Consider the following 16,625-nt stretch of genomic DNA (forward strand, 5'->3'; position numbering starts at 1 on the left):
AGGCTTCACCTTCTCCAGTGGCCTTCCTTGGCCTCTCACATTGCTAAGCCTCAGCTTTTCTCCATGATCCCTTCATTCCTTCACAAGCAGTACCACCTGAGTGACTCTTACACATTACCAAGTCCAGCCACAGCATGAGGTACAATCTTGGGTATCTTAGGAACACAGCTTCTTTGTGCTCCCTGAAAACAATTTCCAGAAGATTTCACCTCAATGATGCTGGTCTCTTCTTAATCACCTCTAATTCCTTAGCTCCAGCTAACCAGTATCAATTTTCCCAGTAGTTCCTTCCATTCTTAACTCTAGAGCCAGAACCACATGGCTGAAGCTGCCGAGATCTGCTGCTTACAGGAACTAGAACATGATCCTATTGTACTGTTACATGATCACTAGCTTCATGTTTTCTAAATCCTTCACTGCCTAAGCTTCGCTATCCTGGTTCTTGCTCTGTAGATTGACCTTGAATGCAGAGATCAGCATGCTTGTCTCATGGGATTAAAGGTGTGTACCACCATGCCTGGATCTAATTAAGCTGGGTAGAATCTTGCCCCAAGCTCCCACTCCCTTAATCTTTTATCTCCTAGAACACAAGATTTTGCTCCATTTTACTTCCTGGAACTCCTTTCATACTCAAACCATATATTTTATATTTTGCCTTTCTAAGCTTGCTATGCTTGTTCAAACTTCTCTTTGTGAGACTTAACCAGAGAACAGAGTCTCTGCTGGGCTTTTTTGAAACTTCCTTTGTCAATGCAATTAATGCAATTAATCCAAGTCTCTTCACCTTAGCCTCAGGCAGAGATTTCAGACAAGGGTAAAAAGTAGCCACATTCTTCACCAAATACCACAAAAACAGTCTTTATGCCACATTCTGAAATTCTTCTCCTTTGAAATACCTTGGGCCAGGTCAAAACAGTTCAAATCACTCCCAGCAACAAAGTCTTCCATATTCCTACCAGGATGACACATTTAGCCCCATTTAAAGCATTCCACTGCTTTCCAAATCCAAAGTCCCCAAATCCACATTCTTTCAAATAAAAGCATGGTCAGGCCTATCAGAGCATTACCCCACTCCTGGTACCAACTTCTGTCTTAGTTAGGGTTTTACTGCTGTGAACAGATACCACGACCAAGGCAAGTCTTATAAAAAAAAAAAAAAACACAACATTTAATTGGGGCTGGCTTACAGGTTCAGAGGTTCAGTCCATTATCAAGGTGGGAGCATGGCAGTATCCAGGCAGGCATGGCCCAGGAGGAGCTGAGAGTTCTATGTCTTCATCCAAAGGCTGCTAGTGGAAGACTGACTTCCAGGCAACTAGGGAGAGGATTTTATACCCACACCCACAATGACAAACCCATTCCAACCAGGTCACACCTATTGCAACAAGGCCACACCTTCAGATGTTGCCACTCCCTGGTCCAAGGATATACAAACCATCACAAGAGACAAACCCACAAAGTTGATTGGGGGAGAGATCTTGATTTATTTTTGAAGATGTTTTGAGAATTGACATGGGACAAAAGTTAAGGTGTGGAAAACTCTGTCAAGAAGTCCAGTGAGAATGCTAAGATTAGCTGCTGGGGAGTCTGTCCGGAGCCCGAAAGCCAGGGTGTACCATGTGGCAGTCCCTGGAGGGAAGCCCCTTGTGTCCAGTCAATCCAAGCCTCAGGAGATGCAGATTTTCTGGTGGTGGAAAGCATCTGAGGTTCACCTCTTGTTGAAGTACTTTCTGTAGTCCTTCAGGGTCTTGGCCATGAGAGGAGCAGGTCTTTTAGCAGGGCCCTTTTTGATGCCTCTTTCTCCAAGGAGAAGGCAGGAAGCCCTCTGGGCTGGAGGATGGGCAGGAGCCTCAGGAAGACTGTGCTGATTTTGGGCAGAGGGAGCCCCAGTGGGTCCTGGCTCTCCTTGTTGGCTGGGGCTCTTGAGCTCGGTGAAGAAGGAGACCATCATTGTCTGTCTGGGTTGAGGCCTCTTGGCTCTTGAGCTCTGGAAGCGGGCTATGAGGGTTTGCAGCCTCTCCTCTTGGGACCCCTGAAGCCGCGGGGCTGTGGGGGACTCAGGCTGGCAGTTGGATTCCTTGTACCTGCGGGCCTGGGGCCGGGACTTCCCTCCTGGCTGCCCAGGCCCAACTTTGTCCTTGCCAGCCTGGCAGTGAGCACCATCCCTGGTTCCAGTGTGCTTCTGCTGGGGTCCTGCTGCAGGCCTGCAACCTGAATAGACTTGGGTTCTGTGGTGCTTCCTGAGCTCCCACCCCCAAGCTGAGGCTTCTTGATCCTGCTGAGAGGAAAATGCCTCCTGGGCAAGATCCCATTCAAACCAGGCTTGGTCACTGGAGGGAGTCTCTGGAATGGTGCTGGCAGCATTAGGACTCAGATCCATGGAGCTTCCAGACTCAGCTCGAGGCACCTTTGCAGGAGGATTCTGGGCCTCGGCTGGACATGGGGGTTCCCACCTCTGCCTCTTGCCCCGTGGACGCTCCGAAGAGGAAGGAGAGCAGCACTCCCCATTGAGGCAAGCCCAGGAGGAACCAGCTCCAGGGACTTCCTCCTGCTCCCAGTTGCCTGGTGGCTGGCACTTTCTTTGCCCACCAAACACAAGCCCAGTGGGCTCCTGTGGCCCAGCCCCTGGCTTTCTGGACAGGGGCTTGGCCCCTTCCTGCTGCCAAGGCTCCTCCAGCCTCACCCTGGACGTTCCTAGGTGCACCAGGTTCTGGACTTCTTGCTGCAGCTCAGGGCTCCAGTTTTCTCCTGGATGCAGGCTTCGAATGTGAGGTGGCCTAAGGTTGGACCTTTGGTGCGATCTGTGGCTCTGGCTTAGGCAAGAGCTGCTGCCTGGACAGCAGCTGCAAAGCCCAAGGAAAGCCTCTCTCTCATCTGCGCAGGCTTCCTGGGATGCTTGCTCCTGGGCCTTCTCTTCTGGGCAGGTGCTCCGGCCCTCCGTTGTGAGGCCCTTCTCCAAGCCAAAGTCCTGCCGGGCCTGCTGAGGCTGGGGTCCAAGCAGGAACCCAGTGGACCACTGGGCCACTAAGTCCTTTACAAAGGGCACGAGGAGCTGCTGTTTCTTCAAGGACTTGATGGTCTGTCTGAAGCCAATCTCTGCAAGGCAGTCACACAGAGGAGGAAGAGAAGACAGTTTCTTCAGCGTTTTGTACATCTTTCCTGGGTCGGTCTCCTGGCAAAGGCGAACCAGCAGCTTCTGCACAACACCTGCCTCGGAGCTAGTCTCCATGACCACTCCCGAGGACAGGGCTGGATTCTCTAGGTTCGATCTGCCAGACTCAGCTTGTGACCTGCCTCTAGTCGGGTGTGTGGTCTCCTGAGCAGAGAGAGAACACCTATAGGCAGAAGCTCACAGCTTAGAAGCCCTTGCCTCTCAGGCATCCCCTTTTATACCTGCCCCTGACAGGTGGGACCTCAGCCACGCCCAGTCTCAAGATGGCTGCCACACACAGGCATGGAAGCCACGCCCAGTCGCCAATTCCCAAGGTTTCATGTAGGCCTACAAACAAAGACCGGATGGAAAAAATTGACATATGTATATATGTATATATGTATATGTAAATGAAATAAAGCAATCAACCAACCAAAAGCAAAACCACAACCAACACCAACACCAAAACCAACTAAGTAAACCAACAAACAAAACGGGATGGAATCTGTTCTCCTCAGACATTTCCTCATACTGACAAATGGCGACCCAGCCATGTGACCTCCACCCACTGAACCTCCTTAGGGCAAAGGCCTTTCCTTTGTAGGACAACTTATTGGAGGCACCTGTTTGCTGCAAGCCTCTTGCTGCTTCTTCCCACAACCTTGTAGCCAATGGAAGTTCACACAGGTGCATAGAACCAGGTGCACAGCCACACCTTTGCATTTCAGGGCTGTAGATGGGATTCTGTGTCTTGATCTAGGATTATCAGCAGCTTGCCTTGAATTCATTCTCATTGGACCTTTGCCTGCTTCTCTGGCTCATGCCTGTCTCTCTTTTTCTCACTACCAATGTTTTCCTCTCTTTTCTGTCTCTCCTTACACACTATGTGTGATTACCAATACTCACTTTAAAATTAGTGGGTATACTGCTGGTTTTCTCCTTGGCTTTTGCTGACCCCAGCATGTGACCTTGCTTGCATCCCAAGGACTATCTAAGGCATGCCCTCAGGTTAGATGCCAATCAGTCTGAGCTTTTACCCTAATGAGAGATAATCTCTGGGAACTTTGGTTCCCTGTTGTTCTCAATCCTATAGTCAAGGTATTTCTCACCCCCCCCTCTCTCTGCCTCTGCCTCTTTGTATTCATGTAACTTTCCTTTTCTTCATCACACTCATACAAATAGTTGTACCACACACACAGGTACACACACAGACACCTACGCATGCATGCATGCACGCACACACACACCCATACACATTAAAAAACACACACTAGCTGGCATGTGCACACAAACATGCACACTCGCACACACATACATACAGGCACACACACACACACAAACTGCCTTGATTCCTACTGGTTTGTGGGCACTGATGTCAAGTCTACTGCCAGACTTCCACAAACATATTGATGTGCCTACTTCTCTTTGTGACTCTAGGTATCTGTTCTTCCATCTATTATCCTACATGTATCCTTGCAAAACTGTCAGCAGGCAGACTGTTAGTCTCTTTGTCCAACTGCTAAACAGTATCTATGTTCATGGGTATCAATCATTCACAAGTAATGTAGAGATGTCTTAGTTAGGGTTTTACTGCTGTGAACAGATACCACGACCAAGGCAAGTCTTATAAAAAAAAAAAACAACATTTTATTGGGGCTGGCTTACAGGTTCAGAGGTTCAGTCCATTATCAAGGTGGGAGCATGGCAGTATCCAGGCAGGCATGGCCCAGGAGGAGCTGAGAGTTCTATGTCTTCATCCAAAGGCTGCTAGTGGAAGACTGACTTCCAGGCAACTACGGGGAGGATTTTATACCCACACCCACAATGACAAACCCATTCCAACCAGGTCACACCTATTGCAACAAGGCCACACCTTCAGATCTTGCCACTCCCTGGCCCAAGGATATACAAACCATCACATTCCACTCCCTGGTCTCCATAGACTTGTTCAAAAACATGAGTCTATGGGGGCCATACTTAAACATAGCATAATGCAAAATGCATTTAGTCCAACTTTCAAAGTCCTCATAGTCTATAGCAGTTGCAACAATGTTAAAAGTCCAAAGTTCAAGGTCTCTTCTGAGATTCAGTCAACTTAATTAACTGTAATCCCCCAAATAAGGCAGGAAACCATCTGGGCAAACTCCAAACTCTGCATCTCCATGGCTGATGTCAAAGTGGTCTTCAGATCTCCCTCCTTTTTCATCTTTGTTGACTGCAACAAACTGCCTTCTCCTGGGCTGGTTCCACTCCCCGTTAGCAGCTTTCCTCCGCATGTATCCCACGGCTCTGGCATCTTTAACATCTTTGAGTCTCCAAGGCAATTTCAATGTTACAGCTTCTTCTTTCAGTGTCTGGGATTCCACTTGATCTTTTGGACTCCTCCTAACGGCTGGCATCACTTCTCCATCTCTGTCTCTGTAGCACTCTATGCTCAGGTTGATCCACTCCACTACGGCTGATGTTCTTGGTGATCATCCCATGGTACTGACATCTCCAATACACTGGGGTGTTCCACTCCAACTAGGCTTCACCAATAGCCTCTCATAGGCTATCTTCAGGGTGCCCAGCCTCAAATCCTTTGCATGACCCCTTCAGTCCTGGGCTATCAACTACAGCTGAGGCTTCACCTTCTCCAGTGGCCTTCCTTGGCCTCTCACATTGCTAAGCCTCAGCTTTTCTCCATGATCCCTTCATTCCTTCACAAGCAGTACCACCTGAGTGACTCTTACACATTACCAAGTCCAGCCGCAGCATGAGGTACAATCTTGGGTATCTTAGGAACACAGCTTCTTTGTGCTCCCAGAAAACAATTTCCAGAAGATTTCACCTCAATGATGCTGGTCTCTTCTTAATCACCTCTAATTCCTTAGCTCCAGCTAACCAGCATCAATTTTCCCAGTAGTTCCTTCCATTCTTAACTCTAGAGCCAGAACCACATGGCTGAAGCTGCCGAGATCTGCTGCTTACAGGAACTAGAACATGATCCTATTGTACTGTTACATGATCACTAGCTTCATGTTTTCTAAATCCTTCACTGCCTAAGCTTGCTATCCTGGTTCTTGCTCTGTAGATTGACCTTGAATGCAGAGATCAGCATGCTTGTCTCATGGGATTAAAGGTGTGTACCACCATGCCTGGATCTAATTAAGCTGGGTAGAATCTTGCCCCAAGGTCCCACTCCCTTAATCTTTTATCTCCTAGAACACAAGATTTTGCTCCATTTTACTTCCTGGAACTCCTTTCATACTCAAACCATATATTTTATATTTTGCCTTTCTAAGCTTGCTATGCTTGTTCAAACTTCTCTTTGTGAGACTTAACCAGAGAACAGAGTCTCTGCTGGGCTTTTTTGAAACTTCCTTTGTCAATGCAATTAATGCAATTAATCCAAGTCTCTTCACCTTAGCCTCAGGCAGAGATTTCAGACAAGGGTAAAAAGTAGCCACATTCTTCACCAAATACCACAAAAACAGTCTTTATGCCACATTCTGAAATTCTTCTCCTTTGAAATACCTTGGGCCAGGTCAAAACAATTCAAATCACTCCCAGCAACAAAGTCTTCCATATTCCTACCAGGATGACACATTTAGCCCCATTTAAAGCATTCCACTGCTTTCCAAATCCAAAGTCCCCAAATCCACATTCTTTCAAATAAAAGCATGGTCAGGCCTATCAGAGCATTACCCCACTCCTGGTACCAACTTCTGTCTTAGTTAGGGTTTTACTGCTGTGAACAGATACCACGACCAAGGCAAGTCTTTAAAAAAAAAAAAAAAAAAAAACACAACATTTAATTGGGGCTGGCTTACAGGTTCAGAGGTTCAGTCCATTATCAAGGTGGGAGCATGGCAGTATCCAGGCAGGCATGGCCCAGGAGGAGCTGAGAGTTCTATGTCTTCATCCAAAGGCTGCTAGTGGAAGACTGACTTCCAGGCAACTAGGGAGAGGATTTTATACCCACACCCACAATGACAGACCCATTCCAACCAGGTCACACCTATTGCAACAAGGCCACACCTTCAGATGTTGCCACTCCCTGGTCCAAGGATATACAAACCATCACAAGAGACAAACCCACAAAGTTGATTGGGGGAGAGATCTTGATTTATTTTTGAAGATGTTTTGAGAATTGACATGGGACAAAAGTTAAGGTGTGGAAAACTCTGTCAAGAAGTCCAGTGAGAATGCTAAGATTAGCTGCTGGGGAGTCTGTCCGGAGCCCGAAAGCCAGGGTGTACCATGTGGCAGTCCCTGGAGGGAAGCCCCTTGTGTCCAGTCAATCCAAGCCTCAGGAGGTGCAGATTTTCTGGTGGTGGAAAGCATCTGAGGTTCACCTCTTGTTGAAGTACTTTCTGTAGTCCTTCAGGGTCTTGGCCATGAGAGGAGCAGGTCTTTTAGCAGGGCCCTTTTTGATGCCTCTTTCTCCAAGGAGAAGGCAGGAAGCCCTCTGGGCTGGAGGATGGGCAGGAGCCTCAGGAAGACTGTGCTGATTTTGGGCAGAGGGAGCCCCAGTGGGTCCTGGCTCTCCTTGTTGGCTGGGGCTCTTGAGCTCGGTGAAGAAGGAGACCATCATTGTCTGTCTGGGTTGAGGCCTCTTGGCTCTTGAGCTCTGGAAGCGGGCTATGAGGGTTTGCAGCCTCTCCTCTTGGGACCCCTGAAGCCGCGGGGCTGTGGGGGACTCAGGCTGGCAGTTGGATTCCTTGTACCTGCGGGCCTGGGGCCGGGACTTCCCTCCTGGCTGCCCAGGCCCAACTTTGTCCTTGCCAGCCTGGCAGTGAGCACCATCCCTGGTTCCAGTGTGCTTCTGCTGGGGTCCTGCTGCAGGCCTGCAACCTGAATAGACTTGGGTTCTGTGGTGCTTCCTGAGCTCCCACCCCCAAGCTGAGGCTTCTTGATCCTGCTGAGAGGAAAATGCCTCCTGGGCAAGATCCCATTCAAACCAGGCTTGGTCACTGGAGGGAGTCTCTGGAATGGTGCTGGCAGCATTAGGACTCAGATCCATGGAGCTTCCAGACTCAGCTCGAGGCACCTTTGCAGGAGGATTCTGGGCCTCGGCTGGACATGGGGGTTCCCACCTCTGCCTCTTGCCCCGTGGACGCTCCGAAGAGGAAGGAGAGCAGCACTCCCCATTGAGGCAAGCCCAGGAGGAACCAGCTCCAGGGACTTCCTCCTGCTCCCAGTTGCCTGGTGGCTGGCACTTTCTTTGCCCACCAAACACAAGCCCAGTGGGCTCCTGTGGCCCAGCCCCTGGCTTTCTGGACAGGGGCTTGGCCCCTTCCTGCTGCCAAGGCTCCTCCAGCCTCACCCTGGACGTTCCTAGGTGCACCAGGTTCTGGACTTCTTGCTGCAGCTCAGGGCTCCAGTTTTCTCCTGGATGCAGGCTTCGAATGTGAGGTGGCCTAAGGTTGGACCTTTGGTGCGATCTGTGGCTCTGGCTTAGGCAAGAGCTGCTGCCTGGACAGCAGCTGCAAAGCCCAAGGAAAGCCTCTCTCTCATCTGCGCAGGCTTCCTGGGATGCTTGCTCCTGGGCCTTCTCTTCTGGGCAGGTGCTCCGGCCCTCCGTTGTGAGGCCCTTCTCCAAGCCAAAGTCCTGCCGGGCCTGCTGAGGCTGGGGTCCAAGCAGGAACCCAGTGGACCACTGGGCCACTAAGTCCTTTACAAAGGGCACGAGGAGCTGCTGTTTCTTCAAGGACTTGATGGTCTGTCTGAAGCCAATCTCTGCAAGGCAGTCACACAGAGGAGGAAGAGAAGACAGTTTCTTCAGCGTTTTGTACATCTTTCCTGGGTCGGTCTCCTGGCAAAGGCGAACCAGCAGCTTCTGCACAACACCTGCCTCGGAGCTAGTCTCCATGACCACTCCCGAGGACAGGGCTGGATTCTCTAGGTTCGATCTGCCAGACTCAGCTTGTGACCTGCCTCTAGTCGGGTGTGTGGTCTCCTGAGCAGAGAGAGAACACCTATAGGCAGAAGCTCACAGCTTAGAAGCCCTTGCCTCTCAGGCATCCCCTTTTATACCTGCCCCTGACAGGTGGGACCTCAGCCACGCCCAGTCTCAAGATGGCTGCCACACACAGGCATGGAAGCCACGCCCAGTCGCCAATTCCCAAGGTTTCATGTAGGCCTACAAACAAAGACCGGATGGAAAAAATTGACATATGTATATATGTATATATGTATATGTAAATGAAATAAAGCAATCAACCAACCAAAAGCAAAACCACAACCAACACCAACACCAAAACCAACTAAGTAAACCAACAAACAAAACGGGATGGAATCTGTTCTCCTCAGACATTTCCTCATACTGACAAATGGCGACCCAGCCATGTGACCTCCACCCACTGAACCTCCTTAGGGCAAAGGCCTTTCCTTTGTAGGACAACTTATTGGAGGCACCTGTTTGCTGCAAGCCTCTTGCTGCTTCTTCCCACAACCTTGTAGCCAATGGAAGTTCACACAGGTGCATAGAACCAGGTGCACAGCCACACCTTTGCATTTCAGGGCTGTAGATGGGATTCTGTGTCTTGATCTAGGATTATCTGCAACTTGCCTTGAATTCATTCTCATTGGACCTTTGCCTGCTTCTCTGGCTCATGCCTGTCTCTCTTTTTCTCACTACCAATGTTTTTCCTCTCTTTTCTGTCTCTCCTTACACACTATGTGTGATTACCAATACTCACTTTAAAATTAGTGGGTATACTGCTGGTTTTCTCCTTGGCTTTTGCTGACCCCAGCATGTGACCTTGCTTGCATCCCAAGGACTATCTAAGGCATGCCCTCAGGTTAGATGCCAATCAGTCTGAGCTTTTACCCTAATGAGAGATAATCTCTGGGAACTTTGGTTTGCTGTTGTTCTCAATCCTATAGTCAAGGTATTTCTCACCCCCCCCTCTCTCTCTGCCTCTGCCTCTTTGTATTCATGTAACTTTCCTTTTCTTCATCACACTCATACAAATAGTTGTACCACACACACAGGTACACACACAGACACCTACGCATGCATGCATGCACGCACACACACACCCATACACATTAAAAAACACACACTAGCTGGCATGTGCACACAAACATGCACACTCGCACACACATACATACAGGCACACACACACACACACAAACTGCCTTGATTCCTACTGGTTTGTGGGCACTGATGTCAAGTCTACTGCCAGACTTCCACAAACATATTGATGTGCCTACTTCTCTTTGTGACTCTAGGTATCTGTTCTTCCATCTATTATCCTACATGTATCCTTGCAAAACTGTCAGCAGGCAGACTGTTAGTCTCTTTGTCCAACTGCTAAACAGTATCTATGTTCATGGGTATCAATCATTCACAAGTAATGTAGAGATGTCTTAGTTAGGGTTTTACTGCTGTGAACAGATACCACGACCAAGGCAAGTCTTATAAAAAAAAAAAAACAACATTTTATTGGGGCTGGCTTACAGGTTCAGAGGTTCAGTCCATTATCAAGGTGGGAGCATGGCAGTATCCAGGCAGGCATGGCCCAGGAGGAGCTGAGAGTTCTATGTCTTCATCCAAAGGCTGCTAGTGGAAGACTGACTTCCAGGCAACTACGGGGAGGATTTTATACCCACACCCACAATGACAAACCCATTCCAACCAGGTCACACCTATTGCAACAAGGCCACACCTTCAGATCTTGCCACTCCCTGGCCCAAGGATATACAAACCATCACATTCCACTCCCTGGTCTCCATAGACTTGTTCAAAAACATGAGTCTATGGGGGCCATACTTAAACATAGCATAATGCAAAATGCATTTAGTCCAACTTTCAAAGTCCTCATAGTCTATAGCAGTTGCAACAATGTTAAAAGTCCAAAGTTCAAGGTCTCTTCTGAGATTCAGTCAACTTAATTAACTGTAATCCCCCAAATAAGGCAGGAAACCATCTGGGCAAACTCCAAACTCTGCATCTCCATGGCTGATGTCAAAGTGGTCTTCAGATCTCCCTCCTTTTTCATCTTTGTTGACTGCAACAAACTGCCTTCTCCTGGGCTGGTTCCACTCCCCGTTAGCAGCTTTCCTCCGCATGTATCCCACGGCTCTGGCATCTTTAACATCTTTGAGTCTCCAAGGCAATTTCAATGTTACAGCTTCTTCTTTCAGTGTCTGGGATTCCACTTGATCTTTTGGACTCCTCCTAACGGCTGGCATCACTTCTCCATCTCTGTCTCTGTAGCACTCTATGCTCAGGTTGATCCACTCCACTACGGCTGATGTTCTTGGTGATCATCCCATGGTACTGACATCTCCAATACACTGGGGTGTTCCACTCCAACTAGGCTTCACCAATAGCCTCTCATAGGCTATCTTCAGGGTGCCCAGCCTCAAATCCTTTGCATGACCCCTTCAGTCCTGGGCTATCAACTACAGCTGAGGCTTCACCTTCTCCAGTGGCCTTCCTTGGCCTCTCACATTGCTAAGCCTCAGCTTTTCTCCATGATCCCTTCATTCCTTCACAAGCAGTACCACCTGAGTGACTCTTACACATTACCAAGTCCAGCCGCAGCATGAGGTACAATCTTGGGTATCTTAGGAACACAGCTTCTTTGTGCTCCCAGAAAACAATTTCCAGAAGATTTCACCTCAATGATGCTGGTCTCTTCTTAATCACCTCTAATTCCTTAGCTCCAGCTAACCAGCATCAATTTTCCCAGTAGTTCCTTCCATTCTTAACTCTAGAGCCAGAACCACATGGCTGAAGCTGCCGAGATCTGCTGCTTACAGGAACTAGAACATGATCCTATTGTACTGTTACATGATCACTAGCTTCATGTTTTCTAAATCCTTCACTGCCTAAGCTTGCTATCCTGGTTCTTGCTCTGTAGATTGACCTTGAATGCAGAGATCAGCATGCTTGTCTCATGGGATTAAAGGTGTGTACCACCATGCCTGGATCTAATTAAGCTGGGTAGAATCTTGCCCCAAGGTCCCACTCCCTTAATCTTTTATCTCCTAGAACACAAGATTTTGCTCCATTTTACTTCCTGGAACTCCTTTCATACTCAAACCATATATTTTATATTTTGCCTTTCTAAGCTTGCTATGCTTGTTCAAACTTCTCTTTGTGAGACTTAACCAGAGAACAGAGTCTCTGCTGGGCTTTTTTGAAACTTCCTTTGTCAATGCAATTAATGCAATTAATCCAAGTCTCTTCACCTTAGCCTCAGGCAGAGATTTCAGACAAGGGTAAAAAGTAGCCACATTCTTCACCAAATACCACAAAAACAGTCTTTATGCCACATTCTGAAATTCTTCTCCTTTGAAATACCTTGGGCCAGGTCAAAACAGTTCAAATCACTCCCAGCAACAAAGTCTTCCATATTCCTACCAGGATGACACATTTAGCCCCATTTAAAGCATTCCACTGCTTTCCAAATCCAAAGTCCCCAAATCCACATTCTTTCAAATAAAAGCATGGTCAGGCCTATCAGAGCATTACCCCACTCCTGGTACCAACTTCTGTCTTAGTTAGGGTTTTACTGCTGTGAACAGATACCACGACCAAGGCAAGTCTTTAAAAAAAAAAAAAAAAAAAAAAACACAACATTTAATTGGGGCTGGCTTACAGGTTCAGAGGTTCAGTCCATTATCAAGGTGGGAGCATGGCAGTATCCAGGCAGGCATGGCCCAGGAGGAGCTGAGAGTTCTATGTCTTCATCCAAAGGCTGCTAGTGGAAGACTGACTTCCAGGCAACTAGGGAGAGGATTTTATACCCACACCCACAATGACAGACCCATTCCAACCAGGTCACACCTATTGCAACAAGGCCACACCTTCAGATGTTGCCACTCCCTGGTCCAAGGATATACAAACCATCACAAGAGACAAACCCACAAAGTTGATTGGGGGAGAGATCTTGATTTATTTTTGAAGATGTTTTGAGAATTGACATGGGACAAAAGTTAAGGTGTGGAAAACTCTGTCAAGAAGTCCAGTGAGAATGCTAAGATTAGCTGCTGGGGAGTCTGTCCGGAGCCCGAAAGCCAGGGTGTACCATGTGGCAGTCCCTGGAGGGAAGCCCCTTGTGTCCAGTCAATCCAAGCCTCAGGAGGTGCAGATTTTCTGGTGGTGGAAAGCATCTGAGGTTCACCTCTTGTTGAAGTACTTTCTGTAGTCCTTCAGGGTCTTGGCCATGAGAGGAGCAGGTCTTTTAGCAGGGCCCTTTTTGATGCCTCTTTCTCCAAGGAGAAGGCAGGAAGCCCTCTGGGCTGGAGGATGGGCAGGAGCCTCAGGAAGACTGTGCTGATTTTGGGCAGAGGGAGCCCCAGTGGGTCCTGGCTCTCCTTGTTGGCTGGGGCTCTTGAGCTCGGTGAAGAAGGAGACCATCATTGTCTGTCTGGGTTGAGGCCTCTTGGCTCTTGAGCTCTGGAAGCGGGCTATGAGGGTTTGCAGCCTCTCCTCTTGGGACCCCTGAAGCCGCGGGGCTGTGGGGGACTCAGGCTGGCAGTTGGATTCCTTGTACCTGCGGGCCTGGGGCCGGGACTTCCCTCCTGGCTGCCCAGGCCCAACTTTGTCCTTGCCAGCCTGGCAGTGAGCACCATCCCTGGTTCCAGTGTGCTTCTGCTGGGGTCCTGCTGCAGGCCTGCAACCTGAATAGACTTGGGTTCTGTGGTGCTTCCTGAGCTCCCACCCCCAAGCTGAGGCTTCTTGATCCTGCTGAGAGGAAAATGCCTCCTGGGCAAGATCCCATTCAAACCAGGCTTGGTCACTGGAGGGAGTCTCTGGAATGGTGCTGGCAGCATTAGGACTCAGATCCATGGAGCTTCCAGACTCAGCTCGAGGCACCTTTGCAGGAGGATTCTGGGCCTCGGCTGGACATGGGGGTTCCCACCTCTGCCTCTTGCCCCGTGGACGCTCCGAAGAGGAAGGAGAGCAGCACTCCCCATTGAGGCAAGCCCAGGAGGAACCAGCTCCAGGGACTTCCTCCTGCTCCCAGTTGCCTGGTGGCTGGCACTTTCTTTGCCCACCAAACACAAGCCCAGTGGGCTCCTGTGGCCCAGCCCCTGGCTTTCTGGACAGGGGCTTGGCCCCTTCCTGCTGCCAAGGCTCCTCCAGCCTCACCCTGGACGTTCCTAGGTGCACCAGGTTCTGGACTTCTTGCTGCAGCTCAGGGCTCCAGTTTTCTCCTGGATGCAGGCTTCGAATGTGAGGTGGCCTAAGGTTGGACCTTTGGTGCGATCTGTGGCTCTGGCTTAGGCAAGAGCTGCTGCCTGGACAGCAGCTGCAAAGCCCAAGGAAAGCCTCTCTCTCATCTGCGCAGGCTTCCTGGGATGCTTGCTCCTGGGCCTTCTCTTCTGGGCAGGTGCTCCGGCCCTCCGTTGTGAGGCCCTTCTCCAAGCCAAAGTCCTGCCGGGCCTGCTGAGGCTGGGGTCCAAGCAGGAACCCAGTGGACCACTGGGCCACTAAGTCCTTTACAAAGGGCACGAGGAGCTGCTGTTTCTTCAAGGACTTGATGGTCTGTCTGAAGCCAATCTCTGCAAGGCAGTCACACAGAGGAGGAAGAGAAGACAGTTTCTTCAGCGTTTTGTACATCTTTCCTGGGTCGGTCTCCTGGCAAAGGCGAACCAGCAGCTTCTGCACAACACCTGCCTCGGAGCTAGTCTCCATGACCACTCCCGAGGACAGGGCTGGATTCTCTAGGTTCGATCTGCCAGACTCAGCTTGTGACCTGCCTCTAGTCGGGTGTGTGGTCTCCTGAGCAGAGAGAGAACACCTATAGGCAGAAGCTCACAGCTTAGAAGCCCTTGCCTCTCAGGCATCCCCTTTTATACCTGCCCCTGACAGGTGGGACCTCAGCCACGCCCAGTCTCAAGATGGCTGCCACACACAGGCATGGAAGCCACGCCCAGTCGCCAATTCCCAAGGTTTCATGTAGGCCTACAAACAAAGACCGGATGGAAAAAATTGACATATGTATATATGTATATATGTATATATGTATATGTAAATGAAATAAAGCAATCAACCAACCAAAAGCAAAACCACAACCAACACCAACACCAAAACCAACTAAGTAAACCAACAAACAAAACGGGATGGAATCTGTTCTCCTCAGACATTTCCTCATACTGACAAATGGCGACCCAGCCATGTGACCTCCACCCACTGAACCTCCTTAGGGCAAAGGCCTTTCCTTTGTAGGACAACTTATTGGAGGCACCTGTTTGCTGCAAGCCTCTTGCTGCTTCTTCCCACAACCTTGTAGCCAATGGAAGTTCACACAGGTGCATAGAACCAGGTGCACAGCCACACCTTTGCATTTCAGGGCTGTAGATGGGATTCTGTGTCTTGATCTAGGATTATCTGCAACTTGCCTTGAATTCATTCTCATTGGACCTTTGCCTGCTTCTCTGGCTCATGCCTGTCTCTCTTTTTCTCACTACCAATGTTTTTCCTCTCTTTTCTGTCTCTCCTTACACACTATGTGTGATTACCAATACTCACTTTAAAATTAGTGGGTATACTGCTGGTTTTCTCCTTGGCTTTTGCTGACCCCAGCATGTGACCTTGCTTGCATCCCAAGGACTATCTAAGGCATGCCCTCAGGTTAGATGCCAATCAGTCTGAGCTTTTACCCTAATGAGAGATAATCTCTGGGAACTTTGGTTTGCTGTTGTTCTCAATCCTATAGTCAAGGTATTTCTCACCCCCCCCTCTCTCTCTGCCTCTGCCTCTTTGTATTCATGTAACTTTCCTTTTCTTCATCACACTCATACAAATAGTTGTACTACACACACAGGTACACACACAGACACCTACGCATGCATGCATGCACGCACACACACACCCATACACATTAAAAAACACACACTAGCTGGCATGTGCACACAAACATGCACACTCGCACACACATACATACAGGCACACACACACACACACAAACTGCCTTGATTCCTACTGGTTTGTGGGCACTGATGTCAAGTCTACTGCCAGACTTCCACAAACATATTGATGTGCCTACTTCTCTTTGTGACTCTAGGTATCTGTTCTTCCATCTATTATCCTACATGTATCCTTGCAAAACTGTCAGCAGGCAGACTGTTAGTCTCTTTGTCCAACTGCTAAACAGTATCTATGTTCATGGGTATCAATCATTCACAAGTAATGTAGAGATGTCTTAGTTAGGGTTTTACTGCTGTGAACAGATACCACGACCAAGGCAAGTCTTATAAAAAAAAAAAAACAACATTTTATTGGGGCTGGCTTACAGGTTCAGAGGTTCAGTCCATTATCAAGGTGGGAGCATGGCAGTATCCAGGCAGGCATGGCCCAGGAGGAGCTGAGAGTTCTATGTCTTCATCCAAAGGCTGCTAGTGGAAGACTGACTTCCAGGCAACTACGGGGAGGATTTTATACCCACACCCACAATGACAAACCCATTCCAACCAGGTCACACCTATTGCAACAAGGCCACACCTTCAGATCTTGCCACTCCCTGGCCCA

At 49.0% G+C, this 16,625-nt stretch overlaps 1 protein-coding gene across 1 annotated transcript; it reads right to left on the reverse strand.

Annotated features, from left to right (window-relative positions):
- Nucleotides 1–1,708: 1,708 nt before the first annotated feature.
- Nucleotides 1,709–3,229, reverse strand: LOC147002427 (uncharacterized). The gene has a single exon (XM_085844297.1). It carries the CDS (start codon nucleotides 3,227–3,229, stop codon nucleotides 1,709–1,711), a length of 1,521 nt encoding a protein of 506 aa, XP_085700423.1.
- Nucleotides 3,230–16,625: the final 13,396 nt, after the last annotated feature.

This window comes from Mus caroli, unplaced genomic scaffold (assembly GCF_978045245.1).
Source record: "Mus caroli unplaced genomic scaffold, Mus_caroli_1 scaffold_10, whole genome shotgun sequence".
NCBI classification, from domain to species: Eukaryota; Metazoa; Chordata; class Mammalia; order Rodentia; family Muridae; genus Mus; species Mus caroli.